Source organism: Pelecanus crispus, chromosome 1 (assembly GCF_030463565.1).
Source record: "Pelecanus crispus isolate bPelCri1 chromosome 1, bPelCri1.pri, whole genome shotgun sequence".
NCBI lineage: Eukaryota > Metazoa > Chordata > Aves > Pelecaniformes > Pelecanidae > Pelecanus > Pelecanus crispus.
The window spans coordinates 72,412,462-72,429,984 of record NC_134643.1 but is presented as its reverse complement, the minus strand read 5'-3'; the positions used below and the strand labels follow the sequence as shown (position 1 = coordinate 72,429,984).

Genomic DNA, 17,523 nt, shown 5'->3' with positions numbered 1-17,523 from the left:
CCCCCAAAAGCAAATATTAAGGTTGTGGCTGGGTTATCACTGCCACCTAACGAACTAAAGCTCATTAGCTTAAGCAGCAGTGACGTAACGTCCTCGCAGCTTGTCCCCACCAGCAAACCTCTTGGCAGGTCAGAGCCATGCGTTTTACGCTGTAGCTGGGGACTGGGCTGGGCTGGTTGCACACAACATGTCGGGCACTGGGGCTCAGTGGAAAGGCAAGATGGTCGCTTCGCTTATACTAATGGTAGTACCACTTTGAGACTGTTCCCTGGTTCTAGATTTATGAAAAAAAATTCTCCAGTGTTTCATGCCAGAGCTTTTTGGTTACCATGGTGCCCTCCAGCAGGCTGTGTTGCCACAGCAGCAGAGCTGGCGGAGCATCCCCAAAGCTCTGCTGGCCTTGGTAACCTGGCAGTTGGTAAGTGACTTGAGAACGGCTGAAGATTGTAAAGTCCTCCCCTCCTTTAAGCTTTGTAAGGGGTGTTAGGACAAGTGGCAGGGAGTGGTTAGATGGGGCTCGCTCAGGATTTCCAGATTCTCTTTTTTTTTTTTTTTTCTTTGACCGATGAGTGAGCCAATATACTCTTCCAGTACAGCAGACTTTTTTCCACTATAGTGGAAAGTATAGCGGACCATTTACTGCGAGAGGCTAGAGGGATTTTCCTTGCACTCTCTATGTGCACGTCACCGCAGAGGGGGATGAGGCCTGGAAAGCTCCAAACCCCCAGCAAAGCTCCTGGAGCAAACACCCGTGACGCTGGTTGCTGCTGAGCAGCCGGGATGTGAGGCTGCGGGCACAGCGCAGGGCCGGGCTGGCCTGACTTACCACCTGTGACTCTGAACTAGGACTTGCTGACGTTCTCATATATGACATCACTGATGCAGAACTGCTGCTTCTTCTTTTGCCACATCAGTTGCACGCACTGGTGAATAAAAATATATTGTTCCTGGAAAAAAAGACCAAATGAGGGGGGCATTTTTGCACCTCAGAAAGCATGACAAAAACACAAGCAGTGAAACAGTTTGATAGTTCACAGTAACAGCCGACACCGCTTCTCCATCTCTCCCTCCTCAGCCCCTCGCAACGTACAGTGAGCTGTCAGCTCCCAAAATAAGAGCCTGCAACTGTTACAGGGAGCAGCTGGGGAAACACGAAATACAGCTGAGCTGCCCTGGCATCATAATCACTTATTAATAACCTGAATGACGATGGGAGAAAGGGAGAGGAGAGGAGAGGAGAGGAGAGGAGAGGAGAGGAGAGGGGAGGAGAGGAGAGGAGAGGAGAGGAGAGGAGAGGAGAGGAGAGGAGAGGAGAGGAGAGGAGAGGAGAGGAGAGGAGAGGAAAGAGAAGAGTTGAGTTGAGTTGAGTTGAGTTGAGTTGAGTTGAGTTGAGTTGAGTTGAGTTGAGTTGAGTTGAGTTCAGCTGGATTGGAGCTGAAGTGGGTCTACTTTATATTGCCTGAAAATGACTTAATTCCCAGCAAGGTACCTGAATGCTTTATGTGCAAAAATTGCATCCGTGCCACGTATGCACCTGAAGTATTTTAACAAACTTCGTGTTCCTTAGTGCTTGACTTTTTTACCAATAAAAAGCTGAAACCTGATTTTATTCACAGAACAGTTAATTATTTGGGGAGTTATCAACCTTTGTGTAAATGACACTGTAAGTCGGGTCAATCACATGCACCGCTATATTTGTGGACAGGTTTTTGTGCAACAAGACTGTGGTTATCTTTGGTTTTGGTTATGGACTGGCTTTTCTAAGCATTATCATCATACAGATTAAACACTGTAATTCAATTTGCAATAACCTTAATTGGCGACTTTTAGATTTCAAAGAGAGAGAAGGCAAACCCTGATGAATCCTTATGCTAAGCTTTATGTGCACTAGGCACAGGGAGCAAGTGGATCTCAAGCAAAAACAACTGTCCCAAAACCTGAGTTGGGATTCCAGTCCCTGTCCCCAGTGGTCTGCTGATGCCAGAAAATGTCAATATGAAGATGAAGTGTGTTTCAGACCACAGAAATGCCTGGATTTCCTCACACCCACTAATTTGGAGTGACTGGTTTCAGTCACGTTGGTATTCTCCAATCTAACCCCCTTTTTGGGCCTGTGCCATTTGTTTTTTTAAACTGCTCAGCAAGACACTGCCAAGTTTCCAGTGTACGAGGCAACGTGAACCCAGGTGAGCTGTGTGTGGTTTCAGGTTTTGTAAGGAAAGCCTTTTTGGTGGCCTCTGTGCCTGAGTGCCAGTGCCACCTAGTGACCTCTCCAGCCAGGTTTGGCCAATGCCTGGAGCAACAAGAGCTCAGCGACCACCAAAGCCCAGCCCGTGAGATCAGCCCCAGGCAGGCAATGAGTTTGTACATAAAAAAAGGAAAAAAAAACCCCCAAAACCCCAAACCCCAAAACAAAATCACATCACCTCTGGAGTGATAACACAGTTGCAGCTGAAATCAACCACTGGATTTGTTTCTCTGGTGTTTACGTACGGATCTGCCTTGGATTAATACAGTGAATTGTGATGAAGAGTGGTAGTTTGATTGGAATGATCCAGAATGGTCTGAGAATAATGACCTTTTTTATTTCTAGATGCTAGTTGTTGCCACTGCAGGTTTTCCTTCTTCTTTCCTCTCCCTGATGAATCTTCTTTGCTTTGCTCTGGATTCAGCAGTCTTTGGCAACAAATTATCTGCCAGACCTAGCCTGCAAACAGTGATGGTGGCACTTCCAACCATAAGGAGGTTGCCAGCTTATACTGTGTCTAACTAGTGAAGAGTACAACAGGTGTGAAATCTTTCCCTCATTAGTAGAGGAACTGGGAAGGTTTCAGATGCCTAAAAGCTTCTGCTTCGGAAAAAGAGTTTGTGATTTTTTTTTTTTCCCCATTATATATTCTGACAATATGACTCTTCTCCTGATGTTTGTCTTAAAAACAGAAAAAGAACTACCCAGAAGATACTTGGGCAGGGAGAAGGGCAAGGAGGGTATGTGGCAGACTCACAATCCTTGTCTCCGTTTTGCTTATTATTTGCATTACCATTGTGTAACTGAGTGCCTACGCTTGGCCAGATGATACCTTCTTGAACAAGCGTAAATGGCTGTCTGATACTGATATCATTTCATGACCCATTAATCCCCTCAGCAAGCCCAATTCTTTTCAAAATGGTTTGAAAATTTCATATGTTAATCTCTTCTAATGCATTTTTTGCATATTAATTTCACAGATGGTGAGAATAACTCATCCCCTCTGGAAGACATCAGTGAGACTGTAGATATATTATTAGACCCACCTATGCAGCAGATTAATAATGTGACAATATTACAATAAAGATGAAAACTTAATTGTCTCTACTCAATAGCTATTTTGTCAAATGTTCAGGGGGAACAACAGTCATTGGACATGAACACGCTACAGAGAGGTATGAAATAGATCCGATGATACCTTCACAATATTGAAGTGAACTGATCTTACCTCTGTCTGCACCATGGACATTCTGTAGGACCGCATATCAGACACCAAGCCCAATATATCTACAAACTCATGATCACGGATGTGCTGTAAGAGCCGATCCAGGGCTATGAAGGTTCCTGTTCGCCCCACTCCAGCACTGCAAAACACACAGACATGCATCTCATTTCATTCAGGCTTTTCTGATGGGGACACACAGGAAAATCAGTTGTACTGCAAAAAGCAGGTGTCCTGCAGCTGCCATAATAACATGTAGCTAATCTGAGGTCAGACAGGCTGGTTAATCTGTAGGATTTAACGCTGTGCAACACTTCATCCATTGTTTAGGCAGAATGCATGGAATGGATGGCTCTGCAATTATTTCACCTTCCTATACTCCTCTTCATGCTCTCACATGCAGAATGTGCATGCATGCCCTCATCCACCCTTAGCTGTCTGCTCTTCCTACTTTCGTTGCTCCCCTCAAAGATTTCATGAGAGATCTCTAACTACAGGGGCTGTAGCCGTAACTGCAGAGACCTGCTCGGCAGTGATTGCTGCACGGAGGTAGCTGAGGTTGAACCTGCACACTTCAGTTCCACAGCTCTCCACACTGCAAAGCCCTCAGCTTTGCAAAGGGACTGCACTACTGCAGTTCATCCTCAAAGGACAAACCACCCAGAAGAGTCTACACTCCAGGACTTCTACCTTGGGACCATGAGACGGAAATAGGTAGCAACCACTCAGCTGACAAATCTTCATCCCTGCCCAAAGGGAAGCTTAGTGACTAGAAAAAAGACACGCTGTTTTGATTTAGAGATTCTTATGTGCATAGGATTCTTTGCATTGTGATTTCACATGTAACATCGAAGTCTGATTTCATTATGAGTGTGGCTTTAAAGGTTTTATAGAGTTTCATATAGAGTCCCAACACCATACCTACTACTAAGGATAGAAGTGTGTGTCTTAGCAAAAGTTCTTTCTGCTGTTTTGTCACATTTTTCAGAAAAGCCTTGAAAATATTTGCAGTAAAGTTTAACAGGTCATCTCAACACAGTTCAACATAGCTGTCATGTAACAGCTTTTTTTTTTTTTTTTTTCTTGTATTTAACAAAAGTGTCAATATCTCGAATGAGATGAATACAGTGGAACTTCTGATCTATTTATTTGACAGATTCATTAATTGATAAATTCATTCTGTGCCGCCTTTAATGTTTGAGAACAATTGCTGTAGGAATTGATCAATACATTCTTTCTCCCCTCCTTCCCCTAATTTCATAGCATTGTTACTTTTACCCCATGTGGTCAAAGATGTACAATATATTCTAAAAATACTATCTGAAAATATCTCTACTGCTAGAAGCATCCTAATTAAAAAGAAAATACTACAGTTGTTACGCATCTCTCTGATACTTGCTTTTATTCCTTCCCAGAACAATTAAGCGGTATATAAGGGGGTTGATTCCACAACACTACATATAAATCTCTTCCTTGGCTTACTAGCACCTTTCTCGGTATTAGGACTCCCAGAACAATATCCCCTATGAATTTCTCCATTAAGTTACTGGGGAGGGCTGCACGCTTTGCTGCTTTTACAAATGTTGTTGTTGTTTTTTTGCATTCCAGTAGAACACTAAGTGCCTTATCTGGAAACTAGCAATGATATTGCTATAAAAGACTGTTTTCTGGGAAGGAGCTCTAGAAAGCGTGCAAAGTGGTGGCAAGAGAGAGTCAGTGCCGACCATCACGTCAGCACCAGGAAAGACAGCACTGGAGGGTGCTGACGCATTGTGCAGCAGCGTAACTGCTGCCTCTGGCATGGGGATGTAGGGTTGGCTGAGATTAATCTTATCAAGCCCTGAGTTCCATTAGGAGGGTGTCACCATAATGCACACATATTCACCCATTGCAACCCATCTACTTATGTATTTCTGAGAAATCTGTCGTGAGTAGCTCTCGCACTAGGAGCCACAAAGAGGTTTGAAGTCAGTTGGGAGAGTTGCATCAGGAACCAATCTGGTGTAATATCATCACTTGGCCCCCAGAGAGGTCAAGTAAGTGAGCATCTTAATAAAAGGCCAGATGACGCACAAGAGAGAAATCTGATAGTATATAAAACAACATTCCTCCCAAAGAAAGAAAAAAAACCATATAACTGTTATCATAAGATACCAGTATTGCTGCTAGCACAGGATAGCTCTCTTCATATCACCTCCTGAATGTACCGAAAGCCAAGGGACCGGAGGAGGAGGATCCGCACAGAGACACGCTTCTGCAGGGGAGCAGCACGCTGCAGCAGGCTGCTGGCCGGACCACACCGTCCGTATCGTGAAGGTGTTGAAATGAGAGAGCTGGGGCAGGCCCTGAGCTGGTGTAAATCACGATTGCCTGCTGCGCCTTCTGAAGCCATTGGTTTATAAAATCCAAAGAGCTGACTATTCCAGAAAGCTGTGCTTTCGTGTCTATGGCTGCAGGCTGGAATCCCAGCCCCACTGTAGTCAAAGAGGGGGACTAATCCTTTACCCTTAACACCAAAGAGAACAATCTCCAGCTAACAGAACTGAGAACCCCCCCAGAATCTCTCCTTCCAATGGTGTCCCAACTTATTTAACAAGTTACACCCTTTAGTTCTCCATCTCCTTGAAGCATTTACCTGCAGTGTATGATCATGGGGCCTTTACTCTTTGCTGATTTCTGCCTGACCATCTGTACAAATTGCAGGATGCTTTCAGCAGCGTTGGTCGTAGGGACACCATGATCTGGCCATGCGGTGTAGTTAAAGTGCATCACATCTTGCACCTCATCAGCCTAATGGGAAAAGCAGAACAGCAGCATGCTCACAGTTTTAACAGTGCAGTCACGCTCCGTCAGACTGAGAGGTTTTTGTCATTTTGTGGTTGTTATTTCTTTTCCCCCCAAATACAGCCTAAGAAAGTAAAGTCAACGAAAAAAAATGGCAAAGAGTTTACATGCTATTTGATTAAAAAGGGGAGGGAGTATCAGGCCATCATTATCAAAAAGGCATGAACTCTTATTTCTGGGTTTGGGATTTGTTCTCTGCTTTTTTTCCTCGTGGTCATTTGATTTGATTTTGCTTTTAAATCAAGAATTTTTGCATTTTTCAAGGTTAGGCTTTCTTCCTCTTTCTATTCCATTCCCTCTGCTTTTCTCACTTTGCCACAGACAAAGAACAACGCTGTTGGCAAACAATCAAGACTGGACTCTTGAGAGTTTTTCTTTTCAAGTTTCAAAGAAAAAAATATAGCAAAAAGGGAAGAAAAAAACATTACAGGGGCAAAGGAAATATTTAGAAAAATACCCATTATTATTAAAAAAAGATTTATAATGCTAAAAACTCTAGTGGCTTTAGGTGAAATAAGATCCTCAACGCAATTCATTTTGTCTTTGAGACTTAAAGGAACTCAAAACATGCGGAGTGGTGGTGGGGGTGTTATCACCAAAATCGATAGCAAGCAATGCTTTTAGTCTTGCCATTCTGGGTCAGGCTAAATAACTCTACTGCAGTAACCTCTCTCCAGTCACAGGCAACAGCAGATCCTTAGGCAAAGGATATTAAAAACTGAGATCAGGACAAAAGACCCTGGAGCAGCTGCCCTGGGTTTGATAAAGGACAGTTTACCTGAACTGCAAACTGCAGTCTCGTCATTATTTTCAATGGATGCCAACAGCCCACCACATCGTGTTTTATGCATTTGCACTCTTAGCCTGTGCCCTGTGTGCGCTTTGTAACACAGTGAGGCATGGCTGAGTAGGACTGAGGTCCTGGGCCAATGCTGACGCGCCAGTGCCCAGCTTTTTCCATGTCCCCTCCATACCTCTAACCTTTCCTTCACGAGCTGGTGCAGAAAACAAAGCTGGAAATAAATGCCTGAAAATCTGAACAGCTTTCATTTGGAAATTGCATGCCCTCACGTGTGTTTCAATGCTTTATAGGAATATATGAATATTGCAGAATTGCCCTTTTGAAAAATATTTTCAATTTCTACGTTGGTACTTTCAAGTTTTGAGTAGCTTATAGCAAGAAGACATGTCTGAGAGAAAGAAAAGAAGTTTACACATTTGTTGTCACTAATTATTGGCACCAGAGAAACGTCCAGAACTCTGGTACTACTTTTGTTTCAGTCTTGCACTTTGCTGAGAAAATCACAGAGATGACAATTTTAAGGGAAAGTTTTGTGATTTAGCCATTTGCCTGTGTGGAGCGAGGATAAGGCCATCAATCTTTCTCTTAGGTGTTTTCCACTGCATGCCAGAAATGGACTAAAGTTAAAGAAAAGGCTGGATCAAAATTACTCCCACTCTTTTAGCAGGGCCATGCAAAATGTTGCACTTACATAGCTAATTCGGAAATTCCTATAAACCCAGTCTGTGTGCTCCTCCTCGGACAGCATCTCCACTGTGATGTCCCCATATGCAACAGGATCTTCCGTAAAGGGCCAATAATGATCACATTTCACCTGAAAGGGAAATAAATACATACATATTTGTATTTCTATAATATGTATATATAAAAAAGCACAATCAAGACCATACTGAACCTCCTTTTAGAAATGTCTACAGCACTATTTATTTGATGCTGCAATAAAAGGTAGTATATCCTGCAATGACTTTCACCCTGATATTCCTATTTGTTCAACTGTGGGCATAAACTATACATAGGTTTTCTGAAGGGTAGGATTAGTATAGTGAAGAATGGAAATACATAGTGTCTTTGCTAATTGTTAGTTTACCTAATAGAATAAGTCTAAAAGGAAAAAACATGGGAAACAAGAACATACATATAAAAAAATATTATATTCCAAATATTTCTATTATAATATCAAAGAAAATGTAAAGCATAATACTTCTATTTTTTTATTGTTTAAACTTAAAAGTGCAGAATCACAGAATGGTTGAGGTTGGAACCTTGTCCAACCCCCCCTGCTCAAGCAGGGCCACCTAAAGCAGGCTGCTCAGAGCCATGTCCAGACGGCATTTGAAAATCTCCAAGGATGGAGACTGCACAACCCCTGGGCAACCTGTGCCAGTGCTCAGTCACCCTCACAGTAAAAAAGTGTCTCCTGATTTCAGGTGGAATTTAATGAGTTTTAAGTTGTACCCGTTGCCTCTTGTCCTGTCACCGGGCACCACTGAGGGCTCCCTTGTCTCCATTCCCTCCAATCAGGTATTTATACACCATAACAAGATCCCCTGAGCCTTCTCTTTTCCAGGCTGAAGAGTCCCAGCTCTCTCAGCCTCTCCTCATGTGAAAGATGCTCCAGTCCCTTAATCATCCTAAAATGCCTGCCATAAGTGAATGAAGTGCCATTCCAGGTCTGGTTATGATGCTGCCTCATGATCAGAAAACAATGCAAAGAAATTCACTCACCAGAAAACAAATATGTTTTCAGAGTAGTTTCTTTTATACTATGTGCAAGACTTTGTTACATACCCTTCTTTTCTCATTACACTGAGTAAGCATAACAATAATTTGAGATTTTTGCTGGAGAACCATCTTCCAAAAATCATTCCTAGTTTCTGGCAGTGGTCCTTGGGTTGCAATGTATTCCTGGGGTGAATTATAACCCTAAGAAACAAAGAGACGGGTGCTGTTTACCAACACGGTTACTGCTCCAGAACACACATTTTTCTCTAGCACACATGTATTTTAGCTTGCTCAAGTTCAATCTGTAATTTTAAAAGCGATCTCTAATATAAAGAAACTACTTCATGATTTTTTGTATTTATTTTGAGATTACAACTTCTGCCAGTTTTTGATGCTCCCAAAGTGTAAGCAATCTAGAATGAAGAACAGAAGATGAAGCTGTTACTATACAAATCCTTTGGCCAGAGAGCAGGAAAGGCAACATTTAAAAAACAACTAATGAGAATCCTAAGTCAAAGTTCCAGCTTCTTCCAGATTTCATAATTTAAGGGTTTGTTTAGTTGTAGACATAAAACCAATTACAGACGCTTAGCCTGCTCGTCCCAAGCAGTGCCTGTAGTGATTTTAAAAGCTGGGCAATTTCTGTGCCACCACAGTATGCGGATTGTAAAAATATTAGTGATTTGGGAGCACTTTCCATAAATGGCTTCCTCCAGACATCTCTAGAATTCAGATCAATCTGAGTTTTTGCACTACACAGAATTTTCTGCTTGTTTGGCTGCATGGGCTATGTCTGAGCTGTGTCAAATCTCTTCTCACAGACAGACAGATCACCACTAGTATCTGTGTTTGCAGGCAGGTACTCAGTGGAGAAACAATCATCAGGAAAAGCCAAGCACTAAGATGACACATCTGCCCCAGTTTCTATGGTCAGCATTATGCTGTAAGTAGAACTAAAGAGATGTAAACTATAAAAAGCAGAACTGAGCAATCCGAAAAGGACCGCTACATAAAATCCTATTATTCATAATCCCATGTCACAGAAGTTTCCTGAGTTGTGAGTGACGCTTTTGAATGCCAGAACATTTTTCTTTCTTGATTCACTGTGAGCTCAGGCACTTGCAGCTTGGGTGTTTAGGCTCATGCTCTTGACACAGAGAAACTAAGTGCAGGCAACGTGCTCAGCAGTACATGCATGGGCAACGCCACAGTGGCAAAGAAGTGGTTTCACTGACGCATCTGAGGGCTCCTCCCTTTTCCGTAACACTGTCTCAGCTGTCCCCAGCACAGCCGGGGCCAGCTCTCTGTTCACAGCAAGGGTGCAGAAATGCTCATCTGTCTATGGTCCCCAAGTGAAAGGTCTTTTTTAAATGGATGCTGTAGCGTCCTGCCTCCTCTCCACGCAGAGCAACCCAGTGGACCTTGCTCTCCCTAACACAGCTTACTCTGAGCCACAGCAAGGGGGCAGATAACAGAGGGACAAACCTTTGCGGCGGTGGCGGGGATAAGCACAAGCTCAGGCGAGAGTGGAAAGAGCTGATGAGGTTTTAGCCCACCCCCAGCGTCAAACTGTTTGACTACAGCTCTGCGTGTACTTTAATTATCCTAAAACTCCGGGTGCTGGTCCCTGGTAAACGGCTGCTCTATGCCAGGCAGACGGAGGCACACCGGGAGCACCAGAGATGAGGCAGAAAGCAGAAGCTCCCTCCACGCACCATCTGGGCTGTGTGCATTTTGTCAGTTGTGGAGTGTCTGGCTTAATCCTTTTTCCATGTGCTGTAGAAACCTGGAAAATTTTCTTTAAAGTTTCTTAAGTTTTTCTTAGCTGTCTTAAAAAGCCACTGGACCACTTAACATGCCCTACCCATTTCTCTACCAGGAAAGTCTAGGTTTCACAAAGATTCACACACAGCTCATCCAGTGCTACCATGGCAAAATTTGCCAAAAGTCTCCCCGACTCCTTTTTGTTTTTGATGGCTGGTGAAAAGTACAGTTCCCTGCAGGCAAAATACTGGAAGCTGAAGGAGATGTTGAGAACGTGAATGAGCCTCCAGGAGATACTGTGTTATTTGCAGGTAGAATCATAGAATCATAGAATGCTTTGGGTTGGAAGGGACCTTGAGAGGTAACATGTTCTAATTGCAGTGCAGGGGATTGTTCTTTACACTGACCAACTTTTTACTCACAGGAATGTAGTTGGCATTAATGTAGTCAGATCCCTCTTCTTCATTCATTGAAACTAACCGGACACGACTAAAATCATCTGTAAAAGATAAAAAAAAAAATTTGGCTCTCAAACACCGCACTCATCTCCAACTAGGCAAAATTAAAATTAATCCTATAAAAACTGAAAAAATCTATTAAAAAATAGAGAATGCTTATATTTACCAACAGAGAGCAATGTTTGCTTCAGTAAACACTACACGGATGCACCATCATTACTGTTCTGCAAAATACACCCTCCAAATGCCATCCCTTTGGGCTCCCTTAAGTTTCATTAAAGTTGTAAGAAAAATATAGTAACATTACTCATTAGTAGAAACAACCTTGTGTTTCTCACCTCCAAACTCCTGTCTTGACAAACACCTCCAGAAAGCTACATCTTTTCAAAGCCACCAAAAAACATGTATTACCTGGTTCTAAGGGCAGGCTTTAGAACAGGTTTTTATCAGTCAGAAAATCTCCAGTTCTCTTATTAAAACCCTTCTTTCCCTCTCAAGGGACTTTAGCAGGAGTCTGTATGCATTGTACTTACATGGCAGGATATTTGTGTAGCGATTTTTACAGCGATTCATGGGAAGATCAGCAGCAAAGTGGGGTATGTCAAGCCCAATCAGTTTTAGCTCCTGGCGTAACAGAAAGAAAAACGCCAAGGTCAAACTCACAAATGTTCAAAAAATAATTCTTTGTGAAGTGATTACTTGTGGCAGGTACCGGACTGAAAATGTTCACAAATCATTTTATAAACTGACAGCAGGATTACACTGACTTTCCTTATCTGACGCCTCCGCGTTTGGCTCCAAGCAGCTAGAGAGCAATGATGTGGTCTCTCCTGCCGATGCTGCCAACACACTGCTGCTATCCAAGGCTGTGACTGCAGACTGCTCGTCTCCACCCGCACTTAATTAGCCAAAATAGCGTCAAACCAGGGGCTGGCAAGTTATTCTGTGGTGGTCACCCATCCCGCTTAAAGGGCTTTCTTCGAGTCCTCAAGTGGCTTTTGATCTTGATACCAGGGAATGCTTGGAAGGTCTTTCTAGTCTTACCTTCAGTAGCTACATCTAATATATTATGCATCACAGGACTTTTCACTGGCAGAAAGGGAACATGTCAGCCACCCAGAATGGTAGTAACACCCCAACAAGTACTCCCCACTCCCCTTTCACGTTTAAATCTTTGAGAGCTAGCTCTAGGATAGGAGATTTTTAGTCTTACACTACTAAACTGACTTTAAATTCTGGGTAAGTAAGTGAATGTACCTGAACTGGTCTTAAAAGAAACCTCCTTGCTCTTAAAGAGATTTCTGATATTGCCTTCTCTTTCCAGTGCTGCACCTCAAATTAAGGGCATTAAATAAATAAAATAAAGGCATTAAAATCCTGAATCTAATTCAGGCTGCCAACATGTCCTAAACTTAAAGGAAGTGTGTCGGTCTGAAAATTATCTTGGATTGAATGTGATGAGCCACTCAAATCAGCTTACTAAATGTAGTCTGTAACGACACCAAGCCCAGCTTTTAAATTCTGCATAACTTGAAGTGAAGCTGACCCACCCAGCAACAGCGCACATTAAACACCACAAAGCACAGGAACACATGCTGCAAATGTGACATCTAGAAAAAGCTGATCTAGGCATGGCAGCTAGGAGAGGACAGAGTCCCTGCAGATTTACCTCAAATTGTAGAGAAAATTTATAATCTGAGTCTTTGGCCATATCCTTGATGTAGCCATCAAAATCATCCAACTGGACAGGGCTTTAAAAGAAAAACACACACAGAAATTAAGGAAAAAAAAACCCAAACTTTTTTGCTACATTTTATTTCTGTTTTCCCCCAGAATACTTCCAAGTTATGAATATGTATTTGCAACTGTTAATGCTAGAAAGCAACAATAAAGAGGAAAAAAAAATCTTGTGGTTCAGTGCCACCAAATGGTGGGCATATTGCTCATTACCTGCATCCTACCATATCAGCACCAGAAAGAGAGGCTGAGAGAGGGGTGCTGATCCTTCTGGGTCAGCTGAATGCTGCAGCTGCTGGTGCTGATGATAGTAAGCACCCTGGTTTGGGAGGATTGGAGTTGTCCTACCTGATGGAAACCACTGGTCTGAGGCAAGGGGAATGGCCCATGCACCCTTCCTATGATTCCCTAGCCCCTGAACCGCTTTTGCAGGTGGGTATGTCCCCCAAGGCACAGGTGGCAGCAGCGCAATAAGTGGTGATCCAGCACCCCATCACAGACCCACTCCCAGTACCACCCCACCAGCGTGCTTCTGGCACCAGGGCAGCTGCTGCTTCATTTAAGTTGCCTCTTGTGCCATGTAAAATGTTGCTTTCAGATATTTTCACATCCGGCAGAGATACTTTTAAAATTCATCTGACCTTTGCTTATGCAGAAAAATGGATTTCATATTTAGGTCTTGATTTTTTTAGAATGTCCACAAGAAAACTCCCTTAAAATAGCATTCTGGATGCCACTGCCATGACTGCTTCCTCTGCTGGCTTTGAGAACTGTACACATTTGTCATTAGAGGTTAAACTCTCCTCGTAGAGAGATGGTGGCTAAAAAAAGGGGCATATAGCTATACAAAACCATGCAGAGCTTCAGCAGATATAAATTAGCCTTGATTTAGCGACTCCCATCATTCTACACACTTTTCCACCAGGTGAGGGTCTATCTGTTAGTACAGGCACAGCCTCTGAACGTAACGGAGAAATAATTAGGCTAACACTCTGAATAACGAAACACAGGTAAACAGCTTCCTTCACCTAATTATCATGCTCTAATTTACAAGCTACTGAAGCATGTACACAGTAATCTTTTCATTTACTTTGAGGCAATATGCCCAAAGGAACCTGTCTTATCACCACTTAATTACTCCTGTTTACTCGTTAGCGTTTATGATGTGATGTTCTAGCAACAACTGTAATGAGAGCCTCATGTCAAGAGGGAAATATCACTAGAAACAAATGCATCCCAGTTTTTCCCCATTTGTCATTTTTAACTAAGGATGAGCTCTGTTGGAATCCCTAAGTTGGCTAATTGCTCTTTTCCCCAACGACTAATTTTCTATCAGTAAGGAGCTGTTTCACCACAACCTATCTGCTGAGAAGAATTGCTTTTGTCTAATTATTGTTTGTTTTCTGCTTTCAAACATCTCTCTCAGGATATGTTTACCAAGAAGTTTTCTATATCTGTAACTGCAATATCACTATACCACGGACCCCATAATGCATGTTTCGTCTAAGGTGATATATTTTTTTTTATTTCTTGAAATATCACAGAAGTTACATACTTGGTCAGCTTTCTCTTCTTTAATCCATTTTTACTCCTGTAAAAAACAAAGAAGTATTTTTCATTCATTAAACTATTGTATAGTCTTTATTCAAAGCACTGATTTAAGAACGTATGTTTTCTGATCACCATCATACTCAGCATGAGATTGGTGATAATACCTTGGACATTTTTAAGCTGATCGCAAAATTTCCAATGATATCAGCAAGATGCATTTTCCATTCTGTGGCTCTGAGAATGACCTACTTGTGAAAGGGAAAACCTGTGCCCAACACAAGCAATGGGTCCTCTACCACCTGACCCAAGAGCGCTGTTGGCTGCAGGTGGGCTGGGGCTGGGTCCCCAGATCCCGAGCCCGGCCGAGCCTGGCAGGGGGCTGTGCCCTTGCAGGGGGCAGGGCACTACGGTGCCTCCCGGGCGGCTCCGCTCTGGCTCTGGCGGGCTGGGAAGCTGGATGCCAACACTACAGAGCAACCGGGAATGAGAAGTGTCGTTGGGTAAAGGGAGAAGACCACCATTTTGCAAATTCATGGAAGAGTGAAGGAAAAAGGAAAGGGCCTGAACACTATTTCTCACCCATTTCATAACCTGCTTATGATGATCAATGAAGACAATGGCAAATATCCTACTGACTTCAGCGGGACTCAAACTTAAACCTTAGATAATTTTAATTGACTTTTAACAGCTAGAGATAATTATGCCAGTCATGTAATACACTGTCTTCACATGATTTATAAGTGAAATAATTCACTAGTGACAGTTGCAAGCAAGCTTATGAGTGTGTTAAGCAGTATAACCCATAAGATATGGACTTAAGCAGTGCACTACACTAACTATCACCACGTGTTTCTTTGGAGGGGGGGTGTGTGTTCATTTTGTTGTTGCCACAAAAAAGTTAAGCAAACAATCAGATTAAATGCACAAAGTGAGCGCCCTGGAATAATTTGGCTGGAGATCTGAAAACACTGATCCCCTCTGTTAAACCAGCTACAGAGCACAAATAGATTCTTGTTCGCTCAGAAGGGATTTTAGTAGTGTCATTTTTTTTTTCCTGTGCATTAAACAATATCTGCTCTTTCATCATATTATAATGATGCTATTTTTAACTTTACGATGATGTTAAAAAGATTTCTAGACAACTTGGGTCACAGCTACAATTAGTAAATTAAAGGTGAAGACTTTTAATTTCAAAACAATGAAAATATACAGAAAGAAATATTAAAAAGTGGAGGACCTTTATTTTTCTACCCTGCTAAGTTTAGAAGTGAAATTAAAAAAAAAAATATTCATTTCCAAAATTAATTTTTGCAAAACGTTCAGTTTTTGGAGCAGCCACAACCTGTAGTAATTTTGTTATCTTGCCAAGGTACATTTCCATTTAGGTGTGGAGCTTTGCCTGCAGAGTTAACAAGAGCTATAGCAATACCAGCTTTAGACTAAAGCTTTACTTTGCAAATATTATAAACCTCTTCAGCCTACCATGTTATCTATACAGATACTATCTGTAGAGTATCTGCACATTCATGTGAACTATACACGTAGCCTAGTAGTATTTATTCTACATCTTCAAAGATTTTTTCCAATGAAATCTTAAAATTAATTTCTCTAAATTATTCAACACATTTCTTTTCTATCCCCTGTGACCGTGGTAAACCTTTTAATGTCGGGCACATTGGAATTCATTTAAATAAAAAAAATCTAAATGCTGTTTATGATGGGAATACTTCTAAGAACACTTCTCCAAGGAAACTGCAAGAGGCAATAAAACAAATGATTGACATCCATTTCTCAGCAACAATTTCTTGTGCTTTGATAGTCTCAAGAGGCCTTTGTTTCTTAGCATTGCAATTGTTTCCTGAATGTTCATAAATGTTTCAAACCAACTTGTGTGCAAAACAAAGACATTTGAAACATTAGCTGGTGTTTCATCTGTTCTTCCATTTACCCTACAGATTAAAATACAAAGAGAGGGGTTAATCTAATCTCATTCAACTTCAGCTCCTTTAAACTTGGTCATCTAGGCTAAACTAGGTAGCTTGATTGAAGAGGAAACCTCTGAAGAAAGATACATATCTGGAAAGGTGAATTAACGCACATTAATACATATTAACAAAAAGAAGCAAAGGGGAAAAGATGACGGCTCTTTTTGCAGCAGTGCCATTGACAGTGGCCACCTCGGGCTTCTTGACCATTAGAGAGTTAAGAAAGATTAGTGTGACCTCCACAATAACAAACTGCTTGCCTGAGCCTCCATCACTGTGCAGCTCCGATAGTTAGTTGAGATTACATCAGACAAGTTACAAGTCAATACAATATTAGCCCTGGAGAGATGTGGAAGACTTCATCTGCTCTTCAGCTGGGTGTTTGTGGAGAACATGCTTTTATTTTCATGGGAGAAGAAATGGACCTTTCTTTACTTACATAAACCTACTCACTTCTGGGTCCACAGAAAATTTAGATGGGTTTTTCTGCACACCCAGTGTGACCCAAGGAAAACCAGTCTCAGAAATCCCTCTGCTGAAGATGTCCTTGACTGCCTGCCAGGCCTTTGGTGCTGTATGGTAACACCAGGGAACACTTTTGGTCAAAAGTAAATCTTAACTTTGGTACCACGTTTTTGTAAATCACTACACTGTGGACTCAAGACCATCAGGAACTTAGATTTCTTTTACATAAATTAAGCATTTTTAGGTCACAGTCAATTATAATTATTTGTTAAATGGTTTGTAAAACAGTTATGGTTCTAAATAGACCCTGTGGCTTTGTTGATTAGGTATTTTTTAAAAAAAACCAATCAGTCATTTACTAAATTTTTATAAATTATTTACAACCTAAACTATTAAATATACACACATACACACAGAGACACGCACACAGTGACCCAGTTTTTACACTTTGAGACTGCTAGTTTGTGACGATTCTCAGGGAATTGTTGTTTCCAAAAGCAAAACTTTTACTGATGTCAGGAGAGCATAACTGCACCTTTAAAAAACAAGGTATTTGACATCACACACCAAACAGGAGGGGCACAATCAAGCAATTTTAGTAATAGAAAAGCAGCAGCAGCAGCAGCAGAAGGCAATGCCAGGCAATGAACAGATGAATAACGGGGACAGAAGAAGCCAGGACTTATAATGAAGTGGCAAAAATTGCAAAAAGAGGAATGAGATGA

The 17,523-nt window shown here is 41.9% G+C and overlaps 1 protein-coding gene across 1 annotated transcript in view; it reads right to left on the bottom strand.

The window, feature by feature from the left end:
• Positions 1–842: 842 nt before the first annotated feature.
• PTPRO (protein tyrosine phosphatase receptor type O) overlaps positions 843–17,523 on the bottom strand; it is a 157,208-nt gene continuing 140,527 nt past the window's right edge. Inside the window, 9 exon segments of the mRNA XM_075714319.1 lie at positions 843–947; positions 3,477–3,612; positions 6,106–6,260; positions 7,808–7,930; positions 8,905–9,039; positions 11,025–11,101; positions 11,594–11,684; positions 12,730–12,811; positions 14,353–14,388. Coding sequence (XP_075570434.1) covers positions 843–947; positions 3,477–3,612; positions 6,106–6,260; positions 7,808–7,930; positions 8,905–9,039; positions 11,025–11,101; positions 11,594–11,684; positions 12,730–12,811; positions 14,353–14,388 — 940 coding nt within the window.